The following is a 20,908-nucleotide window of genomic DNA, read 5'->3' on the forward strand; positions in this document are numbered from 1 at the left end:
CGTCTTCCACAACTTAATTATTGCTCTAACAACTTGGGCTTCAGAAGGCTTTTTGCAGTCTACGTGCTTTTCGATACGGAATCCCAACTTCAAAAAAGGTGAATGGATTGTTGGTTTACACACACAAATCCAATAGGAAACATTGTGCAGCTACCTCGCGGAGGATTGCTTCAGCTCCAATTATGTAGTCTGTGTATGGTCTCAAGCCAGCCAGTGCAGCAGGGGAATTGAGCTCCACTTCCTGGGGAGGGGGGAAAAAAAAAGAACCATATTGTTGAAACACAAACAAACAAACAAACATACTCCTAAAGACAGGCAAAGCAAGTCACTCTTACAAACCATCACCCAAGCGAGCAAAGTATCACGAGAGCGCTCATGCTTGTGCTTTGAAAAATTGTTCCCACTTGGTAAATTCGGCACACAATCAGCCAGCTATTTAAGAGGCAAAGCATTAACACACACACACACACACACACACACACACACACACACACACACACACACTGGTGAGGACTGGTATCCTAGCTGGTATTTCCCCTCCCCATTTCAATGTCTAACTGGATCACTTGAACCTCTAGCCTGGCTGAGTTCTGCCGAGATCAGGTATTAAAACTTGGTATCTCGCAGTCTGTACGGTTCAGTGGTTCCCAAGTCACTGCAAGATGTCATTCTAGGGAAAAAAAAAAGAGGGAATTGATCCAATTTTTTATAAGTTTTAGACAGATTACAATACAAGTGGGATTACCCAGTCAGTCAGTCATAATACTAAGGAGTTTGATCATCCACTCAGATGAATGGAGGATTAATGTCAATTCCAAGCAGAAACATGCCGTCACTATCATTGTTCAGACAAATGTCATTATCCTCAAAGTGACAAATAGAATATTGTGTTACATAAACACACCTTATCTAAAAACAGACACACTTTACTGTTAGACAGTAAGGCAAGGGTGTGGTGCTGGAAAAGCACCACACTCAGCTCTGATCTCCAGCATCTGCAGTCCTCACGTTCTCCTGTTAGACAATAAGGCCAAGATTGTAGGGGCTCTTGTGGTGCAGTAGTAGTGTCCCTACTTCTGAACCAGGAGGCCTGGGTTCAAGCCCCACCTGTTCCAAAAAGGTGAGAAATAACATATCTGACCAGGGCAAATATTCCATTTATCACTTTGAGGATAATGACATTTGTCTGAACAATGGTAGTGACGGCATGTTTCTGCTTGGAATTGACATTAATCCTCCATTCATCTGAGTGGTTGATCAAACTCCTTAGTATTATGAGTGGGTAATTCCTGATTTGATTAGATTCCCTACAGTGTGGAAACAGGCCCTTCGGCCCAACTAGTCCACACCGACCCTCCAAAAAGAGTTACCCACCCAGACCCATTTCCCTCCGACTAATGCACCTAACACCATGGGCAATTTAGCATGGCCAATTCACCTAACCTGATGAAGGGCCTTTGCCCGAAACGTCGATTTTCCTGCTCCTTGGATGCTGCCTGACCTGCTGTGCTTTTCCAGCACCACACAATATTTCTGAATAGGCTGATTAGGAAAATATCCAAAAGACTAAGATTGCACTGCCTGAACAACAGTAAATCTTATTACTGTGAGATATTGTGTTATGAGATATTGTTAGAGGCTCTCTATTAACTCACTCATCAGCTCACTATAATAATTAATATCAGGCTCCCATTCATTCATAATCCTTTACTAACCCATTATTTACTAAAACACCATCACTCATGCATAAAACCACGGTACTGTCATATCCAAATGTTAAAACAATTCCCTCAAACCCATTACTGCATTTCCACACCTTATTAGCCCTTGCTACAAGCAGTGTTTACCTCTTGAATAAGTGCAGCATTCAGAACAATACCATCCCCATGAAGTCTCCATGAAACATAACATTAATCAGCCCTTACCAACCATCTCCTGGACCTGAAAAGATTAAGTACTTGCTAAATCCCTTTTAACTGGGCCACTATCCCTTTAAGTGTTTCCACGAAATTGCATGAATGAATGAAACTCATACTAGCAAATCATAAATAAATCTCACAACCCAGCTGTAGTAATCAGTTTAATAGCCTTTAATAAGTATAGGCACAATTTTTAACTTATTTAGAGCATATAGGCCGAGCATTTTTACTAATATTTACTAACTTAAAAGACAAAAGGACTAACACCTCCTAATTACACAAGCAGACTGGACAGATGTCCCATCAGAAGGAGCAGCCAGCACTTAGGAGATGGGTTGTCTTCAAAGACAGAAGCCCTGTAAACCTTTGTGTACCAGAGATTTTTTAAAAAGTAACAAAATTTTAATATCCATAAGTAGTTTGTATAAAGGGGCTCTTGTAAGAGCTGTATTTCAAGATTCTGTTGTTACCTCAAACTTGTGCTGAGATTGCTGAATAAAAGTGGCTATTTTTGCCACACACCGATTCCAGTCAATATTTGACAACGATACCAGATATTGCTGCTATTTACACACACAACTTACGTACCCTAAAGTTGCCGTCTGACTTGTGCTGTGCACTTGCACTACGGCCTTTGCAAAGAAATATTCACAGCTCACTATTCAGCTACCACTGAAAGGCATAGCATCGGTCATAAAATTGCTGCATTTGCATAGTCGAAACAAAAAGTAAATCCAGTACACAAAGTTAAGAAACAAAAGCAGAAATTGCTGGAGAAACTCACCAGATCTGGCAATATGCAGTCTATGCATCTCCATAGCTGCAGCCAGACCTGCTGAGTTTCGCCAGAAATTTCTGCTTTTGTTTCAGATCTTCAGCATCTGCAGTTCTATATTTTTCAGAACATTTCGCCCCATCCATTCCAGCCCAAGTATCACAGCATGATAACGTGTTAATTACAGTGAGGTAACCCCGCTGACAGTGAAAGTTAACACCTCCTTCCCTGTACAATTTGACACAGAACTCACCCATACTAAATTTACATAGCTTTCTCACTCCCTGCACTATTAACTTCACGATCTGTCAGTCTGCTCAGTTAAGGAATTGTGCAGTCGCTCACCCTGTTCAGTCAGGTCCAGGATACCCTGACGTCCCCTGCTGTGATGTTCATCAGGCCACACTTTCAACAACTTGCCATGCAAAAAAAAATTAAAAACCTAACTATGCAAAGATAACTGTGACTGATAGTAAAATGGCGAGCCACTCCAAATGCAAGGGAGTCCTGTTCTGAAGAACCTTCTCCAATAATTCCCCGACCACTGATGGAAGCCTCACCGGCCTCTAATCTCCTGGATTATCCCTGTGGTCGTTCTTGAACAAAGGGACGACATTGGCTATTCTCCAGCATTCTGGGACCTCACCTGTGACGAAAAGGGATACAAAGGCTGCACGGTGGCTCAGTGGTTAGCACTGCTGCCTCACAGCGCCAGGGACCTGGGTTTGATTCCAGTCTTGGGCAGCTGTCTCTGTGGAGTTTGCACACTCCCCCAGTGTCCGGGTGGATTTTCTCCGGGTGCTTTGGTTTCCAGGTTAGATCAATTTACCTTGCTAAATTGCCCATAGTGTCCAGGGATGTGTAGGTTAGGTGCAATAATCAGGGGTAGATAATAGGAGAGGGGAATGGGCCTGAGTGAGTTACTCTTCAGAAGGTCAGCGTGGACCTGTTCCACACCTTAGGGATTTTATCTATCTATAAAAAGATCTCTGCCAAGGCCACCTTGTCTCCTTCAGGATCCAATCAGGCCCTGGGGACTTATCTTCCTTAAATGTTTTTCAAGACACCCAACATCCTCTCCTTAATAGCGTGACGTCCTCAAACATCAACATAATCCTCTCTAAAGGATGAGCCCTCCAAGATGTCCTCTATTTATCACAACTGTGACATTTGCCTTTATCAGTCATGCAACTCCCACCCCTTCTACATCCATATCATGCCTGAAACATCTAAACCCTGGAACACTGAGCTGCCAGTCCTGCCCTTCTCTCAACCAGCTTTCTGTAATGGCTACCACATCATTGCTCCAAGTACTAATGAAGGCTCTCAGCTCACCTGCCTTATCTGTTATACTCCTTCCATTAAAACTTCAGACCGCCTGTCTAGCAAGGTCCATTAATCTGGCCCTGCCTGTTCTTCATACCAGATATATTTGATTTTACACTTGTATTTAAAAAAAAACAAAGTGGTTAGGATCTGGAATGCCCTGGGCTAGAGGGTGGGGAGGCAGATTGAAGTGTGGCTATCGAAAGGACATTGGATCACTATTGGAAAAGGAAGAATGGGCAGGGTTAAGGGGAGACAGTTAGAATGGGGTCAGGTTGGGACAAAGTGTGGCACTAGGTGAACTGCTCCTTTAAAAGAGCTAGCCCACAGGTGACAAGCCAAATGGTCTGCTGCTGTGCTACAACTATTCTGTCAAAATACTTGAAAGCCATTGAAATGCTTTCGAAGCCTTTCATATTCCACTCCCTCAAAATGGTGCAAAGTAACCAGGCACCTGAATCGGTGAGGAAGAACAGCCTGCAGGTTTCTCTTTAAACAAAGGGATTTTACAGGCCCACAGGGGCCATTCACACTCTGCCACTCGAGCAAAACGTCTTCAGAGTAGATTTTGCGCAGCTGCCTTTTCCTTCCTCTCAGCTGGTTCAGCTCTTGACAACTTTTCATCCATATGTCTATCCAATGACCATTTAAACGCCCTTAAAGTTGGCAAGTCTATAACTGTTGTAGGCAGGGTGTTCCACATCCCTACTACTCAGAGAGAAGGAACTACCTCTGCCATCTGTCCTATATCTATCACCCTTCAATTTAAAGCTATGTCCCCTTGTGCTAGCCATCACCATCCGAGGAAAAATGCTCTCACTCTCCACTCTACCTAACCCTCTGATTATCTTATATGTCTCTATTAAGTCACCTCAACATTCTTCTCTCTAATGAAAATAGCCTCAAGTCCCTCAGCCTTTCCTCTTGAGACCTACCCTCCATACCAGGCAATATTCTAGGAGATCTCCTCTAGAACGCACACTACACCGCCCCCACGACCAACCCCAGCCCCACACCAGGTCCCAGGTCCTAGCTCCCAGCCCTGCCATATTTTCACCATCCCTCCAGACCTCCCCCTCTCGGAGGACGAATGATCAGTCCTCAGCAGAGGCCTCGCCTTCATCCCCCTACACTCCCGGATCAATGAGTTCAACACGCGGCGAGACATCAAGAATTTCTTCCGCCGCCTTCGCCTCTGCGCCTACTTCAACCAGGACATACGCCCACCCTCTGACGGCCCCTTCTCCCACCTCCAACACACCCCATCCACCTGGACACCCCATGCTGGCCTCTTACCCAACCTCAATCTCTTCATATCCAACTGCCGCCCTGACATTGACCGCCTCAACCTGTCCACCCCTCTCAGCCAATCCAACCTCTCACCCTCACAACACGCAGCCCTCCACTCCCTCCGCTCCAACCCCAATCTCACCATCAAACCGGCAGACAAGGGAGGCACAGTGGTAGTTTGGCGCACCGATCTTTACATTGCTGAAGCTAGAAGCCAACTCACGGACACCTCCTCCTACTGTCCCCTTGACCATGACTCCACCTTCCACCACCAAACCATCATCTCCCAGACCATCCATAACCTCATCACCTCAGGAGATCTCCCATCCACCGCTTCCAACCTCATAGCCCCACAACCCCGCACCGCCCATTTCTACCTCCTGCCCAAAATCCACAAACTTGACTGCCCTGGCCGACCCATTGTCTCAGCCTGCTCCAGGCCCACCGAACTCATCTCTGCTTACCTCAACACGGTCCTGTCCCCCTTAGTCCAAGAACTCTCCACCTACGTTCGGGACACCACCCACGCCCTCCACCTCCTCCATGATTTGTGCTTCCCCGGCACCCAACACCTTATCTTCACCATGAACATCCAGTCCCTATACACTTCCATCCCCCATTACGATGGCCTCCAAGCCCTCTGCTTCTTCCTCTCTGCCGACCCAACCAGTACCCTTCCACTGACACCCTCCTTCGCCTGACTGAACTGGTCCTCACCCTGAACAACTTCTCTTTCCAATCCTCCCACTTCCTCCAAACCAAATGAGTAGCCATGGGCACCCACATGGGCCCCAGCTATGCCTGCCTCTTCGTAGGATATGTGGAACAGTCCATCTTCCGCAGCTACACTGGCACCACCCCCCCACCTTTTCCTCCGCTACATTGATGCTTGTATCGGCGCTGCCTCTTGCTCCCACGAGGAGGTTGAACAGTTCATCCACTTTACTAACATCTTCCACCCCGACCTCAAATTTACCCAAACCGCCTCAGACTTCTCCCTCCCCTTCCTAGACCTCTCCATTCCTATCTCGGGCAGCCGACTCAACGCAGATATTTACTACAAACCAACCGACTCACACAGCTACCTAGATCACACCTCCTCCCACCCTGCCCCCTGTAAAAATGCCATCCCATATTTCCAATTCCTTCACCTCCCAGGAGGACCAATTCCAATACCGAACAACCCAAATGGCCTCCTTCTTCAAAGACCACAATTTCCCCTCCAACGTGGTCGACGATGCTCTCTACCGCATCTCCTCCACTTCCCGTACCTCCGCCCTTGAACCCCACCTCTCCAATTGCCACCAGGACAGAACCCCACTGGTCCCCACCTACCACCCCACCAACCTCCAGATACATTGTATCATCCTCCGTCATTTCCGCCACCTCCAAACAGACCCCAAGGATATATTTCCCTCCCCACCCCTATCAGCTTTCCAGAGAGACCACTCCCTCCGCAACTCCTCGTCAGGTCCACACCCCCCACCAACCCAACCTCCACTCCCAGCACCTTCCCCTGCAACCGCAAGAAGTGCAAAACTTGCGCCCACACCACCTCCCTCCAAGGCCCCAAAGGATCCTTCCATATCCGTTGCACGTTCACCTGCACCTCCACACACCATTTACTGTAATCGCTGCACCCGATGTGGCCTCCTCTACATTGGGGAGACAGGCCCCCGACTTGTGGAACATTTCAGGGAACACTTCTGGGACACCCGCACCAACCAACCCAACCGCCCCATGGCTGAACACTTTAACTCCCCTCCCACTCCGCCAAGGACATGCAGGTCCTTGGTCTCCTCCATCACCAGACCCTGACCACACGACGCCTGGAGGAAGAGCACCTCATCTTCCGCCTAGGAACCCTCCAACCACAAGGGATGAATGCAGATTTCTCCAGCTTCCTCATTTCCCTTCCCCCCACCATATCTCAGTCCCAGCACCGTCTTCTTGACCTGCAATCTTCTTCCCGACCTCTCCGCCCCCTCTGCGGCCTATCACCCTCACCTCCTTCACCTACCGTATTCCCAGCATCCCTCCCCCTTACTTTTTATCTCAGCCCACTTGGCACACCAGCCTCATTCCTGAAGGGCTTATGCCCGAAACATTCTGCTCCTTGGATGCTGCCTGGCCTGCTGTGTTTTTCCAGCACCACATTTTTCAATTCTGGTCTCCAGCATCTGCAGTCCTCACTTTCTCCTACCTTCTTAACAACCCTATCAACCTGGGCAGCAACTTTTAGGGTTCTACGTATATTGACACAGAGATCCCACTGCTCATCTACACTACCAAGAATCTTACCATTTAGCCCAGTACTCTTTATTCCTGTTACTCCTTCCAAAGTGAATCACCTCACACTTTTCCACATTAAACTCAAAGTTCAAATGTCACGGGTTTGGGGGGAAAAATATACAAGGCCAACTTTGAAGCAAAAAGCATTCTCTGTTACAGTAAAAGTGCATAGTGACAATGTTCCTGATGTTTACAAAGCAAAGCAATTTTAAGATACATACCACCAGAGATTATATACTGTCATGCTGTTTAAAATCTTCAGTGAAGCGTTTTATCCATCTCTCCTTAGATCAACAGAAATCTATTGCCATTGCTTTCAAGGTAAAATTACACCACTGCAGACACTTAGTAAGTGCTTGGTTAGGTTGCATTAGTTGAGTACAGCAAATATACTAAGAAAGCACATTACATACCAAAACATGCCAAACGTTTTCATTTGCTCCTTCAAAACTGCAGAACCGAATGCTGACACCAAGCAAGCCCTGCCCGCCCCACAGATTACTAGGTGTTGCACTGACTTCACGAACAGCCTGTGTCTTGGTGTTGTAAATGGCCATTTTGAGGGATTTTTCCACATGCCCTAGTAACAGATCCCTCAGTGCGTTGTCATCTTTATCCTGAAAAGGAAGAAAAATGGATTAGGAAAAACAAACAAATGACCAACTGGGAAAATTCACCATTGCACAACCAGGAAGGACTCATGTTTGACCCCAGGCCACACAGAATTAGCTGACTTCAGTCGGAATGTTAAGTGAGACAATGAATGTCACGTACGTCAGTGGCACCTTTGCTGACACACAATAGTGTTTCAAACATCCAAAAAGACACCTGCCTCATTTTATGCAAGAGAAACAATTTGAAGACCCGTGGGCACAAGGTTCAAAGTTACAGCACTGGCCAGGATACAACTGCTCAGGAGTCCCATGCAAAAAGAAATGAGCAAACTTAACTGCCGCAAATTCTGACATTCCATACTCCGCACAGGCACGCACAGACACGGACAGTTGGAAAGGGAAAAAAAAATCTAAAATTACCAGGCTGTTCAGTGACGTGAGCTGGGAAGCAACAGTTTGAGAAATGAAAAATATGGTTGCAAGAGTGATGTACAGTATTCCCCACACCACTTAAAAAGGTGCAAACCACAAGCAAAACAAGTCCCAGTTCACCCCACCTCTAACCCAACAGCTACACAAAAAAAAGTTTTAATGTTGCATAATCCCTCTGTAAGCCAAGCTCAACTGTCAGAATGGTCTCAGATATGAATATGAAACACTTTAATAGCAATGAACCCATGTATGCCAAATACAGCAAAAAGAAAGTCTGGAGATTCTCCTCCACACCAAGAGACAAATTCCCAGCAAGAATGGGCTGTTGGAAATTATAGCCCACAGCACCGAGATTCCTATCAGACACCTTGTAAATAGGACAGTCAAAGTTTGAGTCAAAATGATCAAATTGCCGAGCATGACTTTTTTTTTTGGTGTTTCAACATGCCAAAATTTCACCAACGGGAAATGAAGATTCTGTCAGAGTCTAAGAGATGGCAATGGTGTTTCTAGTACTGGGCAACTCAAAAAAGGTATTTCTGTCCTCCTGCTCCTAAAGCACTAAAGCATCTAAGTAGTCACCAATCTCCATGGCAAATCAGTCACATACTCAGCTGACTTGTACAAGGTTATTATTAAAATTCACTTGTGGGGCGTGAGCTTTGCTGACTGAGCCAGCATTTATTATCTATCCCTAGTTGCCCTCGAGTAGATGGTGGTAAGCAGCCACCTTGACCCACTGCAGCCACAGGCTGTTAGGAGAGAATTCCAGGGCGTTGACCGTGTGACACTGAAGGAACAGCAATATATTTCCAAGTCAGGATGGTGACTACAGCTTGCAGATGGTGGGGTTCCCATGAATCTGCTGCCTTTGTCCTTCAAATGGAAGCAGTCGTGGGTTTGGAAGGTGCTGTGGCGAATATCTGCAGTGTATCCTGCACATGGTACACACTGCTGCTACTGAATGTTGGTGGTAGAGGGAGTGGATGTTTTCCCTGGATGGTGTCAAGCTTCTTGAGTGTTGCCCATCTAGGCAAGTGATGAGTGTTCCATCACACGCCTGACTTGTGCCTCATTGATGGTGGACAGGCTTTGGGGAATCCGAAGGTGCAGGACTCCTCACCCCAGACTGCTTTTGTAACGACTGTGTTTATATGGCGATTCCAGTTTCTGTTCAATGGTAACCCGCAATATGCTGATAGTGGGGGATTCAGTGATGTAATGCCATTAACTTACATAAATGATTTGGATGTGAGCATAAGAGGTACAGTTAGTAAGTTTGCAGATGACACCAAAATTGGAGGTGTAGTGCACAGTGAAGAGGGTTACCTCAGATTACAGCAGGATCTGGACCAGATGGGCCAATGGGCTGAGATGTGGCAGATGGAGTTTAATCTAGATAAATGCAAGGTGTTTCATTTTGGGAAAGCAAATCTTAGCAGGACTTGTACACTTAAATGGTAAGGTCCTAGGGAGTGTTGCTGAACAAAGACGTTGGGGTGCAGGTTCATTTCACCTTGAAAGGGGAGTCGCAGATAGATAGGATAGTGAAGGAGGCATTTGGTATACTTTCCTTTATTGGTCAGAGTATTGAGTACAGGAGTTGGGAGGTCATGTTGCAGCTGTACAGGACATTGGTTAGGCCACTGTTGGAATATTGTGTGCAATTCTGGTCTCCTTCCTATCGGAAAGATGTTGCGAAACTTGAAAGGGTTCAGAAAAGATTTACAAGGATGTTGCCAAGGTTGGAGAATCTGAGCTATAGGAAGACGCTGAACAGGCTGGGGCTGTTTTCCCTGGAATGTCGGAAGCTGAGGGGTGACCTTAGAGGTTTACAAAATTATGAGGGGCATGGATAGGGTAAATAGGCAGAGTCTTTTCCCTGGGGTCGGGGAGTCCAGAACTAGAGGGTGAGAGGGGAAAGATATAAAAGAGACCTACGGGGTAACTCTTTCACACAGAAGGTGGTATGTGTGTGGAATGAGCTGCCAGAGAAAGTGGTGGAGGCTGGTACAATTGCAACATTTAAGAGGCATTTGGATGGGTATATGAATTGGAAGGGTTGGGAGGGATGTGGGCCGGGTGCTGGCAGGTGAGACTAGATTGGGTTGGGATATCTGGTCGGCATGGACGGGTTGGACCGAAGGGTCTATTTCCGTGCTGTACATCTCTATGACTCTGTTACTCTAAATGCCAAGGATGGCGGTTAGATTGTCTCTTATTGGTGACAGTCATTGACTTGCATTTGGGTGGTGCAAAATGATTTCAGCAGATACTCTCAAATGAATCTAACCTTGTCACTGCCTGCTCTTCGAAACTAATTTTAGTTCAGTACCATTGGCTCCTGCATTGCTGAGTTCAGCCCCACTGACAAACTGAAAATCAGCACAGGCAGGAATAGTTTATTACCTTTGCACTGTGGCAGAAATAGGGTGTCATTGATGTTTAAGAGATTGGATCGCAAGGTTATGGCAGGCCAAGGTGCACAGAGCTCCAGTCACAGAAGCAGCAGCCACAAGAGACAGCAAAGCAGCTGGATTTAAGGATCCCCAAGACAGTTGACGATGCAATGAACAGTACTGCTTATGCTGGAGACACATCAGGAAGCTGGTAGCAAATTGATAAGCTGCAGTGCTACCTAGCTTGGAAAATGGAGATCAATTAAATGAACGGGTAAATTTAACAGACGGAAAATAACAGAATAAAACAGTCGCAGAAAACAAGGATTAATCAACAAGAAGGTTATTATTTTTGTATGGGTTTCCCCCTTTTTAAAGCAAAGGCTGACAACAGCCAACGTCACTACTGACACAAAGCTTTAGCTATAAACTAATACAGACAAGAGACATATGTTGAAACATTAAGAATATAAACTCACCAGCCTTGTATCACCAGCTGAAATGATAAAGTCAAAGAATGGTTCTAGGCCAGCCCAGTAACCTGGGGAGTTCTCCTGCACCTGCTCAGAAAAACAGAACATTGCATCATAAACAAGTGACCAGGCTCCTTGACGTTTGAAGATCTCAATTAAAACAAGCAGAACATTGGAGGTACTTTTCCTTTGTATATATTCTTATTCAAGAACATACACTTACTCGTTCACATTTCAGATCAGCTAATGGGGTTTGCAGGCCTGACCATGACACAAAATTCAAAAAAGTGTACAAGCAGCTCCCAATGTTCCACCTCTCCTCGGTTTAGTATGACCATAGTCAGGAGGCCAATTCGCCCCAGTCTTCAGTCATTTATAGAGCTTGTGGCTGATCTGTAATTTTTGCCTCATATTGCTAAATACTTTTGGCTAACATCATCAATTTCATATTTTAAACTAACCAACAATCGCTGTTTGTCTAAAGGAATGTTTCTTCATTTTGGTTATGAAAGGTAACTTTTTTTAAAAAAACATTACACCTTCTAGTCCCAGATTCACCAACTACAGGAAGTAGTTTCTTCCATTCTATTCCCTTTGCTCCCATTAATATAGTGAAAATTTTGATCAAACCATCCTTTAACCTTCTAAATTATTGGGAACAGTTTATTTAATAAAAAACAGCATGTTTGCTCTCTCCTTGCAGTTTGACGCTTGGAATCCAGTGGAAGCGCCAACTCCTGAAAAGGCAGAGTTCAGGCAGGCCAATCTTATTAAATCTCAAGTTTACTCAGGGGCTGCAACCTGCAAAATGACACATCAACATCTCACCAGTAAGAATATTTTGGCAGCTCACATTTGCTGTAGAGAATCTTAAACAGATAGTGTTGTGGTATAAGCATCTGTACTAAGTTTCTGGGCCCAGACCCAACAACCATGAACAGTGAGGAAGGCAAAGTCATGATTAACATTTGAGAAATTAAGACTTAATTGGCTGAAGACTGTTCAACTTCAGCTAACTAGACCAAAGTAAAATTGAGTGATTTGATTTAAGTGGATTGCTTGCTACAGTAAGAACTAGTTGAGTTTGAGATGGGCTTAAGTTGCATCTGATGGGGGGGGGGGGGGGTAATCTTGTGGTGTAGTAGTGCTGCCCCTCTCTTTGAGCCAGGAGGCCCAGGTTCAAGTTCTAGTTGTTTCAGGTATGTAATAACATCTCCGAACAGGTGGATTATAAAATCCAGCTAAACAACATCGCACCCATGTAGCCGCTTCCATCAAGAGGATTATAGAACGCACTTATTTTAAAAGTAGTCTTGCTGACCACGTTACTATGGAATGTATAGCACAGAAAACAGAGTGCTCAGCCCAACTGGTTTGTTCTGGCATTTAAGATTCACTTCCCTGCCTACGTCATTCTCATCCTGTCAATATAGCCTATTCCTTTCTCACATTTGCTTATCTAGCCTCAATAGTCTCTATACTATTTACCTCAGCAATGTGGTAGCAGGTTAAATATTGTAATTACTGTCTGGGTACAGAAGCTCCTTTTAGCTATCTTCCACTCTCAGTTCCAAATTTTAACATCTCCCGCGGTTTCACAGTTTCCAAACCATCAGTAACTTCCTTTAATCATCTTACATGGAAGTACACAGCCCATTACTTCCACACTAAAATGAACTGTGAACAGTATTAAGGTCATAAACATTATACTTTGATCCACTTGCCAGTTACATAGATGAAAACCGGTCCAAGACAGCTAGTGAATAACATCTTCCGAGAAAGTGCCAATAATTTAGTGTTAGAATTTGTCCCACAATGTCAGCCTGCTAAAAATCAAACAACTCAAAAAAGGTGATACGATATGGCCAACCACAACTTCCAGAACTGCAGACAACAAAGGAACAGCAGTAAAGTGCAGATAACCAAAATTGCACATCACCATGGGAGAGAATGTAGGGTAGAGTCATGCAGATGTACAGCACGGTCCAACTTGCCCATGCTGGCCAGATACTCTAACTTAATCTAGTCCCATTTGCCAGCACTTAGCCCATACCCCTCTACGCCCTTCCGATTCATATGCCCATCTAGATGCCTTTTAAGTGTTGTAATTGTACCAGCCTCCACCACTTTCTCTGGTGGGTCAGGGAGGGGGCTTCTCACCAGGGGTACACCATGGGGGAAAACAGGTGCCCGGCACAGAGTCTGTCCATGTTGCTCAGAAGCAGGGGGGGTGGGGGGGTTGGGAGCACAGCATTAGTCATTGGGGACTCCATAGTTAACGGGACAGATAGGAAGTCCTGTGGGAACCAAAAGAGACTCTCTGTTGGCATGTTACCTCCCAGGTGCCAGGGCTCACTAATGTCTCGGTTCAGCCCCAAGTCGTAGTCCACACAGACACTACAACGCAGGTAGGAAGAGAGATGGGGATTTAAGGCAGAAAGTCAGGGAGCTAGGGTGGAAACTTAGTGCTCGAACAAACAAACAAACAGTTGTTGTTATCTCCGATTTGTTGCCTATGCCATATTATGCTCACGGAGGTGAGGAATAGAGAGGGAGCGAGGGCAAGGAGTTGAACATGTGGTTACGGGGATGGTGCAGGAGGGTGGGTTTTGGATGCCTGGATAATTGGGGCCCATTCTGGGGTAGGTGGGACCTGTACAAACAGGTACCAATATCCCAGGTGGGGGGGGGGGGGGGGGGGGGGGGGGAGTGGGGTTAAACTAATTCAGCAGTGGGGGGTGGGAACCTAAATTGTAGTACCAGTGTATAGGAGAGTAGTGAGGTCAGAAGTAAGGGTTCGAGGTTGCAAGAGCTCACCGGCAAGCGGGAAGGCAGTTTGAAGAGCGCCTGCTTCAAAGCCAGGAGCATCCTGAATAAGGTGGGCGAACTTGAAGTCTGCGAGTAAAAAGTGAAGTCTGCAGATGCTGGGGATCAGAGCTGAAAATGTGTTGCTGGTTAAAGCACAGCAGATCAGGCAGCGTCCAAGGAACAGGAAATTCGACATTTTGGGCCAGAGCCCTTCTTCAGGAATCTTGATTCCTGAAGAAGGGCTCTGGCCCGAAACGTTGAATTTCCTGTTCCTTGGATGCTGCCTGATCTGCTGTGCTTTAACCAGCAACACATTTTCAGAACTTGAAGCCTGGGCTGGTACGTAGGACTTCGATGTTGTGGCAATTTCAGAGACATGGAGAGAGCAGGGACAGGAACAGTTGTTGAAGGTTCCAGGATTGAGATGTTTCAATAAGAGCAGAGAAGATAGTAAAAGAGAAGGTGGTGTGGCATTGTTAGTCAAGGACAGTATTACGGTGGCAGAAAGGACGTTTGAGGGCTTGTCTACTGAGGTAAGAAACAGGAAAGGAGAGGAGAGGACACCCTGTTGGGAGTTCTCTAATCGGCCTTCAAATAGATCCAGAGATGTAGAGGAGAGGATAGCAAAGATGATTCTGGATAAGAGTGAAAGTCACAGGGTAGTTGTTATGGGGGGCTTGATAACTTTCCAAATGTTGACTGGAAATACTATAGGAGAAAGTGAGGACTGCAGATGCTGGAGATCAGAGCTGAAAAATGTGCTGCTGGAAAAGCACAGCAGGTCAGGCAGCATCAAAGGAGCAGGAGAATCGATGTTTCAGGCATAAGCCCCTCTTCAGGAATGAAGAGGGCATGCCAAGCAGGCTAAGATAAAAGGGTAGGGAAGAGGGACTTGGGGGGAGGGGCATTGGGAATACGATAGGTGGAAGGAGGTTAAGGTGAGGGTGATAGGCCGGAGAGGTTGGGAAGAAGATTGCAGGTCAAGAAGGCGGTGCTGAGTCCGAGGGTTGGGACTGAGATAAGGTGGGTGGGGGGGGGAAATGAGGAAGCTGGAGAAATCTGCATTCATCCCTTGTGGTTGGAGGGTTCCTAGGCGGAAGATGAGGCGCTCTTGGATGAGGCGCTTGGAAATACTATAGTTCTAGTACTTTAGATGAGTCAGGTTTTTGTCCAATGTGTGCAGGATGGTTTCCTGACACAGTAGACAGGCCAACAAGGGGCAAGGCCACATTGGATTTGGTACCGGGTAATGAACCAGGCCAGGTGTTAGATTTGGAGGGAGGTGAGCACTTTGGCGATAGTGGCCACAATTCGGTTAGGTTTACTTTAGTGATGGAAAGGCAGAGGTTTATACCACAGGACAAGAATTATCGTTGGGGGGAAAGGCAATTATGAAGTGATTTGGCAGGATTTAGGATGCATAGGATGGGAAAGGAAACCGCAGGGGATGGGCACAATTGAAATGTGGAGCTTATTCAAGGAACAGCTACTGCGTGTTCTTGATAAGTAGGTACCCGTCAGGCAGGGAGGTAGTGGTCGAGTGAAGGAGCCGTGGTTTACTAAAGACGTTGAATCTCTTGTCAAGACGAAGAAGGTGGCTTATGTTAGGATGAGACGTGAAGGCTCAGTTAGGATGCTTGAGAGTTACAAGTTAGCCAGGAAGGCACCTAAAGAGCGTGCTCAGGGGAGCCAGAAGGCGACATGAGAAGTTGTTGGCAGATAGATTAGGATTAGATTTTTTTAAGATTAGACTTACAGTGTGGAAACAGGCCCTTCGGCCCAACAAGTCCACACCGACCCGCAACCCACCCATACCCCTTACCTAACACTACGGGCAATTTAGCTTGGCCAATTCACCTGACCCGCACATCTTTGTGACTGTGGGAGGAAACCGGAGCACCCAGAGGAAACCCACGCAGACACGGGGAGAACGTGCAAACTCCACACAGTCAGTCACCTGAGTCGGGAATTGAACCCAGGTCTACAGGCGCTGTGAGGCAGCAGGGTTTTTCTTGATCCTTTCTATAGGTAGATCAGGAACAAAAGAATGACTAAGAGTAGGATTAGGGCCAATCAAGGATAGTAGTGGGAAGTTGTGCGTGGAGTCCGAGGAGATAGGGGAAGCGCTAAATGAATATTGTTCATCAGTATTCACACTGGAAAAAGACAATGTTGCCGAGGAGAATACTGAGATACAGGCTACTAGACTAGACGGGATTAATGGATCAGTAGTGTTGGAAGAGCACAGCAATTCAGGCAGCATCCAAAGTGCAGCGAAATCGACGTTTCGGGCAAAAGCCCTTCATCAGGAATAAAGGCAGTGAGCCTGAAGCGTGGAGAGATAAGCTAGAGGAGGGTGGAGGTGGGGAGAAAGTACCCCAGGTCATTTCCTCTGCCCTGAAGCTCTTCAACCATGTCGTGAAACAAACTCGGTACCAAAGCCACCTATCCACTCCACCCTCTCCTCCCTGACCTATCACCTTCATCCCTTCCCCCACTCACCCATTGTACTCTATGCTACTTTCTCCCCACCCCCACCCTCCTCTAGCTTATCTCTCCACGCTTCAGGTTCTCTGTCTTTATTCCTGATGAAGGACCTTTGCCCGAAACATCGACTTCGCTGCACTTTGGATGCTGCATGAACTGCTGTGCTCTTCCAGCACCACTGATTCAGAATCTGGTTTCCAGCATCTGCAGTCATTGTTTTTATCTAGACGGGATTAATCTTGACTCTAATCTCCAGCATCTGCAGTACCCACTTCTGCCTAGCTGGGATTGAGGTTCACAAGGACTTGGAATTAGCAATTCTGGAAAGTGTGAAAATAGACAAGTCTCCTGGGCCAGATGGGATTTATCCTAAGATTTTCTGGGAAGCCAGGGAGGAGATTGCAGAGCCTTTGGCTTTGATCTTTATACCATCATTGTCTCCAGGAACAGTGCCAGAAGACTGGAGGATAGCAAATGTTATTCCCTTGTTCAAGGAGGGGAGTACAGATAACACTGGTAATTATAGACCAGTGAGCCTTACTTCGGGTGTGGATAAAGTGTTGGAAAAGGTTATAAGCGATAGGATTTATCATCATCTAGAAAGGAATTAAGTAGATCAGGGATAATCAACACAGTTTTGTGAAGGGTAGGCCCTGCCTCACAAACATTATTCAGTTCTTTGAGATGGTGACCAAACAGGTAGATGAGGGTAAAGCGGTTGATGTGGGGTATATGGATTTCAGTAAGGGATTTGACAAGATTCCCCATGGTAGGCTATTGCACAAAATACAGAGACATGGGATTGAGAGTGATTTAGTGGTTTGGATCAGAAATTGGCTAGCTAAAAGAAGACAGAGGGTGGTGGTTGATGGGAAACGTTCATCCTGGAGTTCTGTTATGAGCGGTGTACCATAAGGATCTGTTTTGGGGCCACTGCTGTTTGTCATTTTTATAAATGACCTAGATGAGGGCATAGAAGGATGGGTTAGTAAATTTGCGAATGATACTAAGGTTAGTGGAGTTGTGGACAGTGTGGAAAGATATTGCAGGTTACAGAGGGACATAGATAAGCTGCAGAGCTAGGCTGAGAAGTGGCAAATGGAGTTTAATGCGGAAAAGGGTGAGGTGATTCACTTTGAAAGAAGCAAACAGGAATACAGAGTACTGGGGTCATGGTAAGATCCTCGGTAGTGTAGATGAGCAAAGAGATCTCTGCGTCTACATACATAGATCCCGGAAAGTTGCCACCCAGGTTGATAGGGTTGTTAAGGAAGCATACGGTGTGTTAGGTTTTATTGGGAGAGGGATTGGAGTTTCGGAACCATGAGGTTATGCTGCAGCTGGACAAAACTCTGGTGCAGCTGCACTTGGAGTATTGTGTATAGTTCTGGTCACGGCATTATAGGGAGGATGTGGAAGCTTTGGAAAGAGTGCAGAGGAGATTTACCAGGATGTTACCTGGTATGGAGGGTAGGCCTTAAGAGGAAAGGCTGAGGGATTTGAAGCTGTTTTCATGAGAGAGAAGAATGTTGAGAGGTGACTTAAAGAGAGACATACAAGATAATCATAGGGTTAGATAGAGTGGACAATAAGAGCCTTTTTCCTCAGACGGTGATGGCTAGCACAAGGGGATGGAGGGGCGATAGATATAGGACAGATGTCAGAGGTAGTTTCTTTACTCGGAATAGTAGTGGTGTGGAACAGCCTGCCTGCTTCAGTAGTAGATTCACTATCTTTAAGGGCATTTAAATGGTCATTGGATAAACATATGGATGAAAATGGAATAGTGCAGGATAGATGGGCTTCACACTGGTTCTACAGGTCAGCGCAACATCGAAGGCCAAAGGGCCTGTTCTGCGCTGTAATGTTCTAAACCTTTTCCCTCAACTTAAACTTATGCCTTCTAGTTTTGGACTCCCCTACCCTGGGAGGGGGAAGGGAAGAAAAACCTTGTCTATTCACATATTCATGCCCCTCATGATTTTACAAACCTCTAAGGTCACCCCTCAGCCTCTCTATAGCTCCAACCCTGGCAACAGCCTTGTAAATTTTTCTGTACCCTTTCAAGTTTCACAACATCTTTCCTATAGCAGAGAGCCCAGAATTGAACACAGTATTCCAAATGTGGCCCCATTGTGTCCTGTACAGCCACAACATAACGTTCTAACTCCTACATTCAATGCACTGACCAGTAAAGGCCAGGTTTGGGGCCGGATATTTCACGTGTGTTGTGTAACAATTTAAGTGACTGTTCAGTGGAAACCAGCCTTCAGATGGATACAGGTCCACTGCATAATTCAAAAAGCACCAGTCATCAAGCTGAGCTTACTGCGCTCTCAGCTTGGGAAAAGCCAGAGACTACAGCAGAGCACAAAAAGCAAAAAAAAATTGAAGAGCGAAATGCAAGATAGATTAGAGCAGGCACTGAATGAGACTCTATTATTCTTGCTTCTCTTGTATTCATGCAGTTTAAAAAGGAGCAGACAGAGCCTGCTCTGTCACTCAATGTGACTGATCTTGGGATTTCCAACTTCACTGTCCCACCTACTTCCCACATCCCTCGATTCCCCACGACAACAAAAGTTTCTCAGCCTTAAATAACGTTCAACCATGGAGCATTCACAACCCTCTGCGGTACAGGATTCTAAAACTTCACAATCCTTTCGTGACGACATTTCTCATGCCCATCCTAAATGGATGAATGTTAGAGTTCCCAGCAAAGGGGAATGGTCCTTTTACTAGCCATCTTATTAAGCCTCGTCAGAATCCATGATTCAATAAGATAAGCCCTTAAGGTGGTGACTTGTCAATGCAAACTATAAAAGTAGTAATTGGTTACTGTTTGGAGGGTTGGTGTGGATGTGTTGGGCCGAAAGAAAAAGAAACATGCATTGCTTGCAGCTCAGGTCCTTTAACAGCTAAGTAACTGCGGAAATGTGCAACAGCATGGCCCAGCTAAGTTCTCAGGGAAAACATGACAAAGGCAGGGCTTTAAAATCTTAAAAAATATTGTGGTTGCTAGAAATCAAATATTTTTTTAAAACTGGAACACTCAGGGCTGAGTATATGAACATAAAAAAAATTGCAGGATATGGGCTTCGCTGACTTGCCCAGCATTTATTGCCGAGAGCACAACAGCAGGAAGATCCAAGGAAGGGTCCTCAACACCTTAGCTAGATAGCAGGATCTTGCCCCCATAACCTTAACGAGACCAACAGACTCTGCGTTAATAGTCTGCGTCCCCTTAGTATCAGTGCATAATCCCAAATTGTCACAGTTGCATTCTTTAATTAGATAAAAAGTATGTATCATATCTAAACTGCTGCTTCCTAAACTCAAACCAGCAGAAATTTGCTACAAAGTGTTGATACTTAATGGCAAAATCCTGGGGAGTGTTGCTAAACAAAGAGACCTTGGAGTGCAGGTCCAGAGTTCCTTGAAAGTAGAGCCGCAGGTAGATAGGATAGTCAAGGTGACATTTGGTATGCTTTCCTTTATTGGTCAGAGTATTGAGTACAGGAGTTGGGAGGTCATGTTGTAGCTGTACAGGACATTAGTTCGGCCACTGTTGGAATATTGCGTGCAATTCTGGTCTCCTTCCTATCAGAAGGATGTTGTGAAACTTGAAAGGGTTCAGAAAAGATTTACAAGGATGTTGCCAGGGTTGGAGGATCTGAACTACAGGGAGAGGCTGAATAAGCTGGGGCTGTTTTCCCTGGAGCGTCAAAGGCTGAGGGGTGACCTTATAGGAGGTTTATAAAATCGTGAGGGGCATGGATAAGATAAATAGACAAAGTCTTTTCCCTGGGGTTGGAGAGTCCAGAGCCAGAGGGTATAGGTGTAGGATGACAGGGGGAAAAAAAAAAAGGTGTGTGTGTGATGAACTGCCAGAGAAAGTAGTGGAGGCTGGTACAAATACAACATTTAAAAGGCACCTGGATGGGTATATGAATAGAAAGGGGTTAGAGGGATATGGGCCAGGTGCTGGTAGGTGGGACTAGATTAGGTTAGGATATCTGGTCAGCATGGATGAGGTGGACCAAAGGGTCTGTTTCCATGCTGTACTTCTATATGACTGCCTATATTAGGTAAC

General features: G+C 45.8%; 1 protein-coding gene across 1 annotated transcript in view; it reads right to left on the reverse strand.

Annotated features, from left to right (window-relative positions):
* The window catches only part of LOC132805797 (Golgi reassembly-stacking protein 2-like), a 61,921-nt gene that overhangs the window by 32,207 nt on the left and 8,806 nt on the right, over positions 1–20,908 (reverse strand). The window contains exons 2-4 of the mRNA XM_060821071.1: positions 11,527–11,607; positions 8,016–8,219; positions 155–241 (exon numbers count right to left, since the gene is read on the reverse strand). Coding sequence (XP_060677054.1) covers positions 155–241; positions 8,016–8,219; positions 11,527–11,607 — 372 coding nt within the window. The remainder of the gene's footprint in view (positions 1–154; positions 242–8,015; positions 8,220–11,526; positions 11,608–20,908) is intronic.

Source organism: Hemiscyllium ocellatum, chromosome X (genome assembly GCF_020745735.1).
Source record: "Hemiscyllium ocellatum isolate sHemOce1 chromosome X, sHemOce1.pat.X.cur, whole genome shotgun sequence".
NCBI lineage: Eukaryota > Metazoa > Chordata > Chondrichthyes > Orectolobiformes > Hemiscylliidae > Hemiscyllium > Hemiscyllium ocellatum.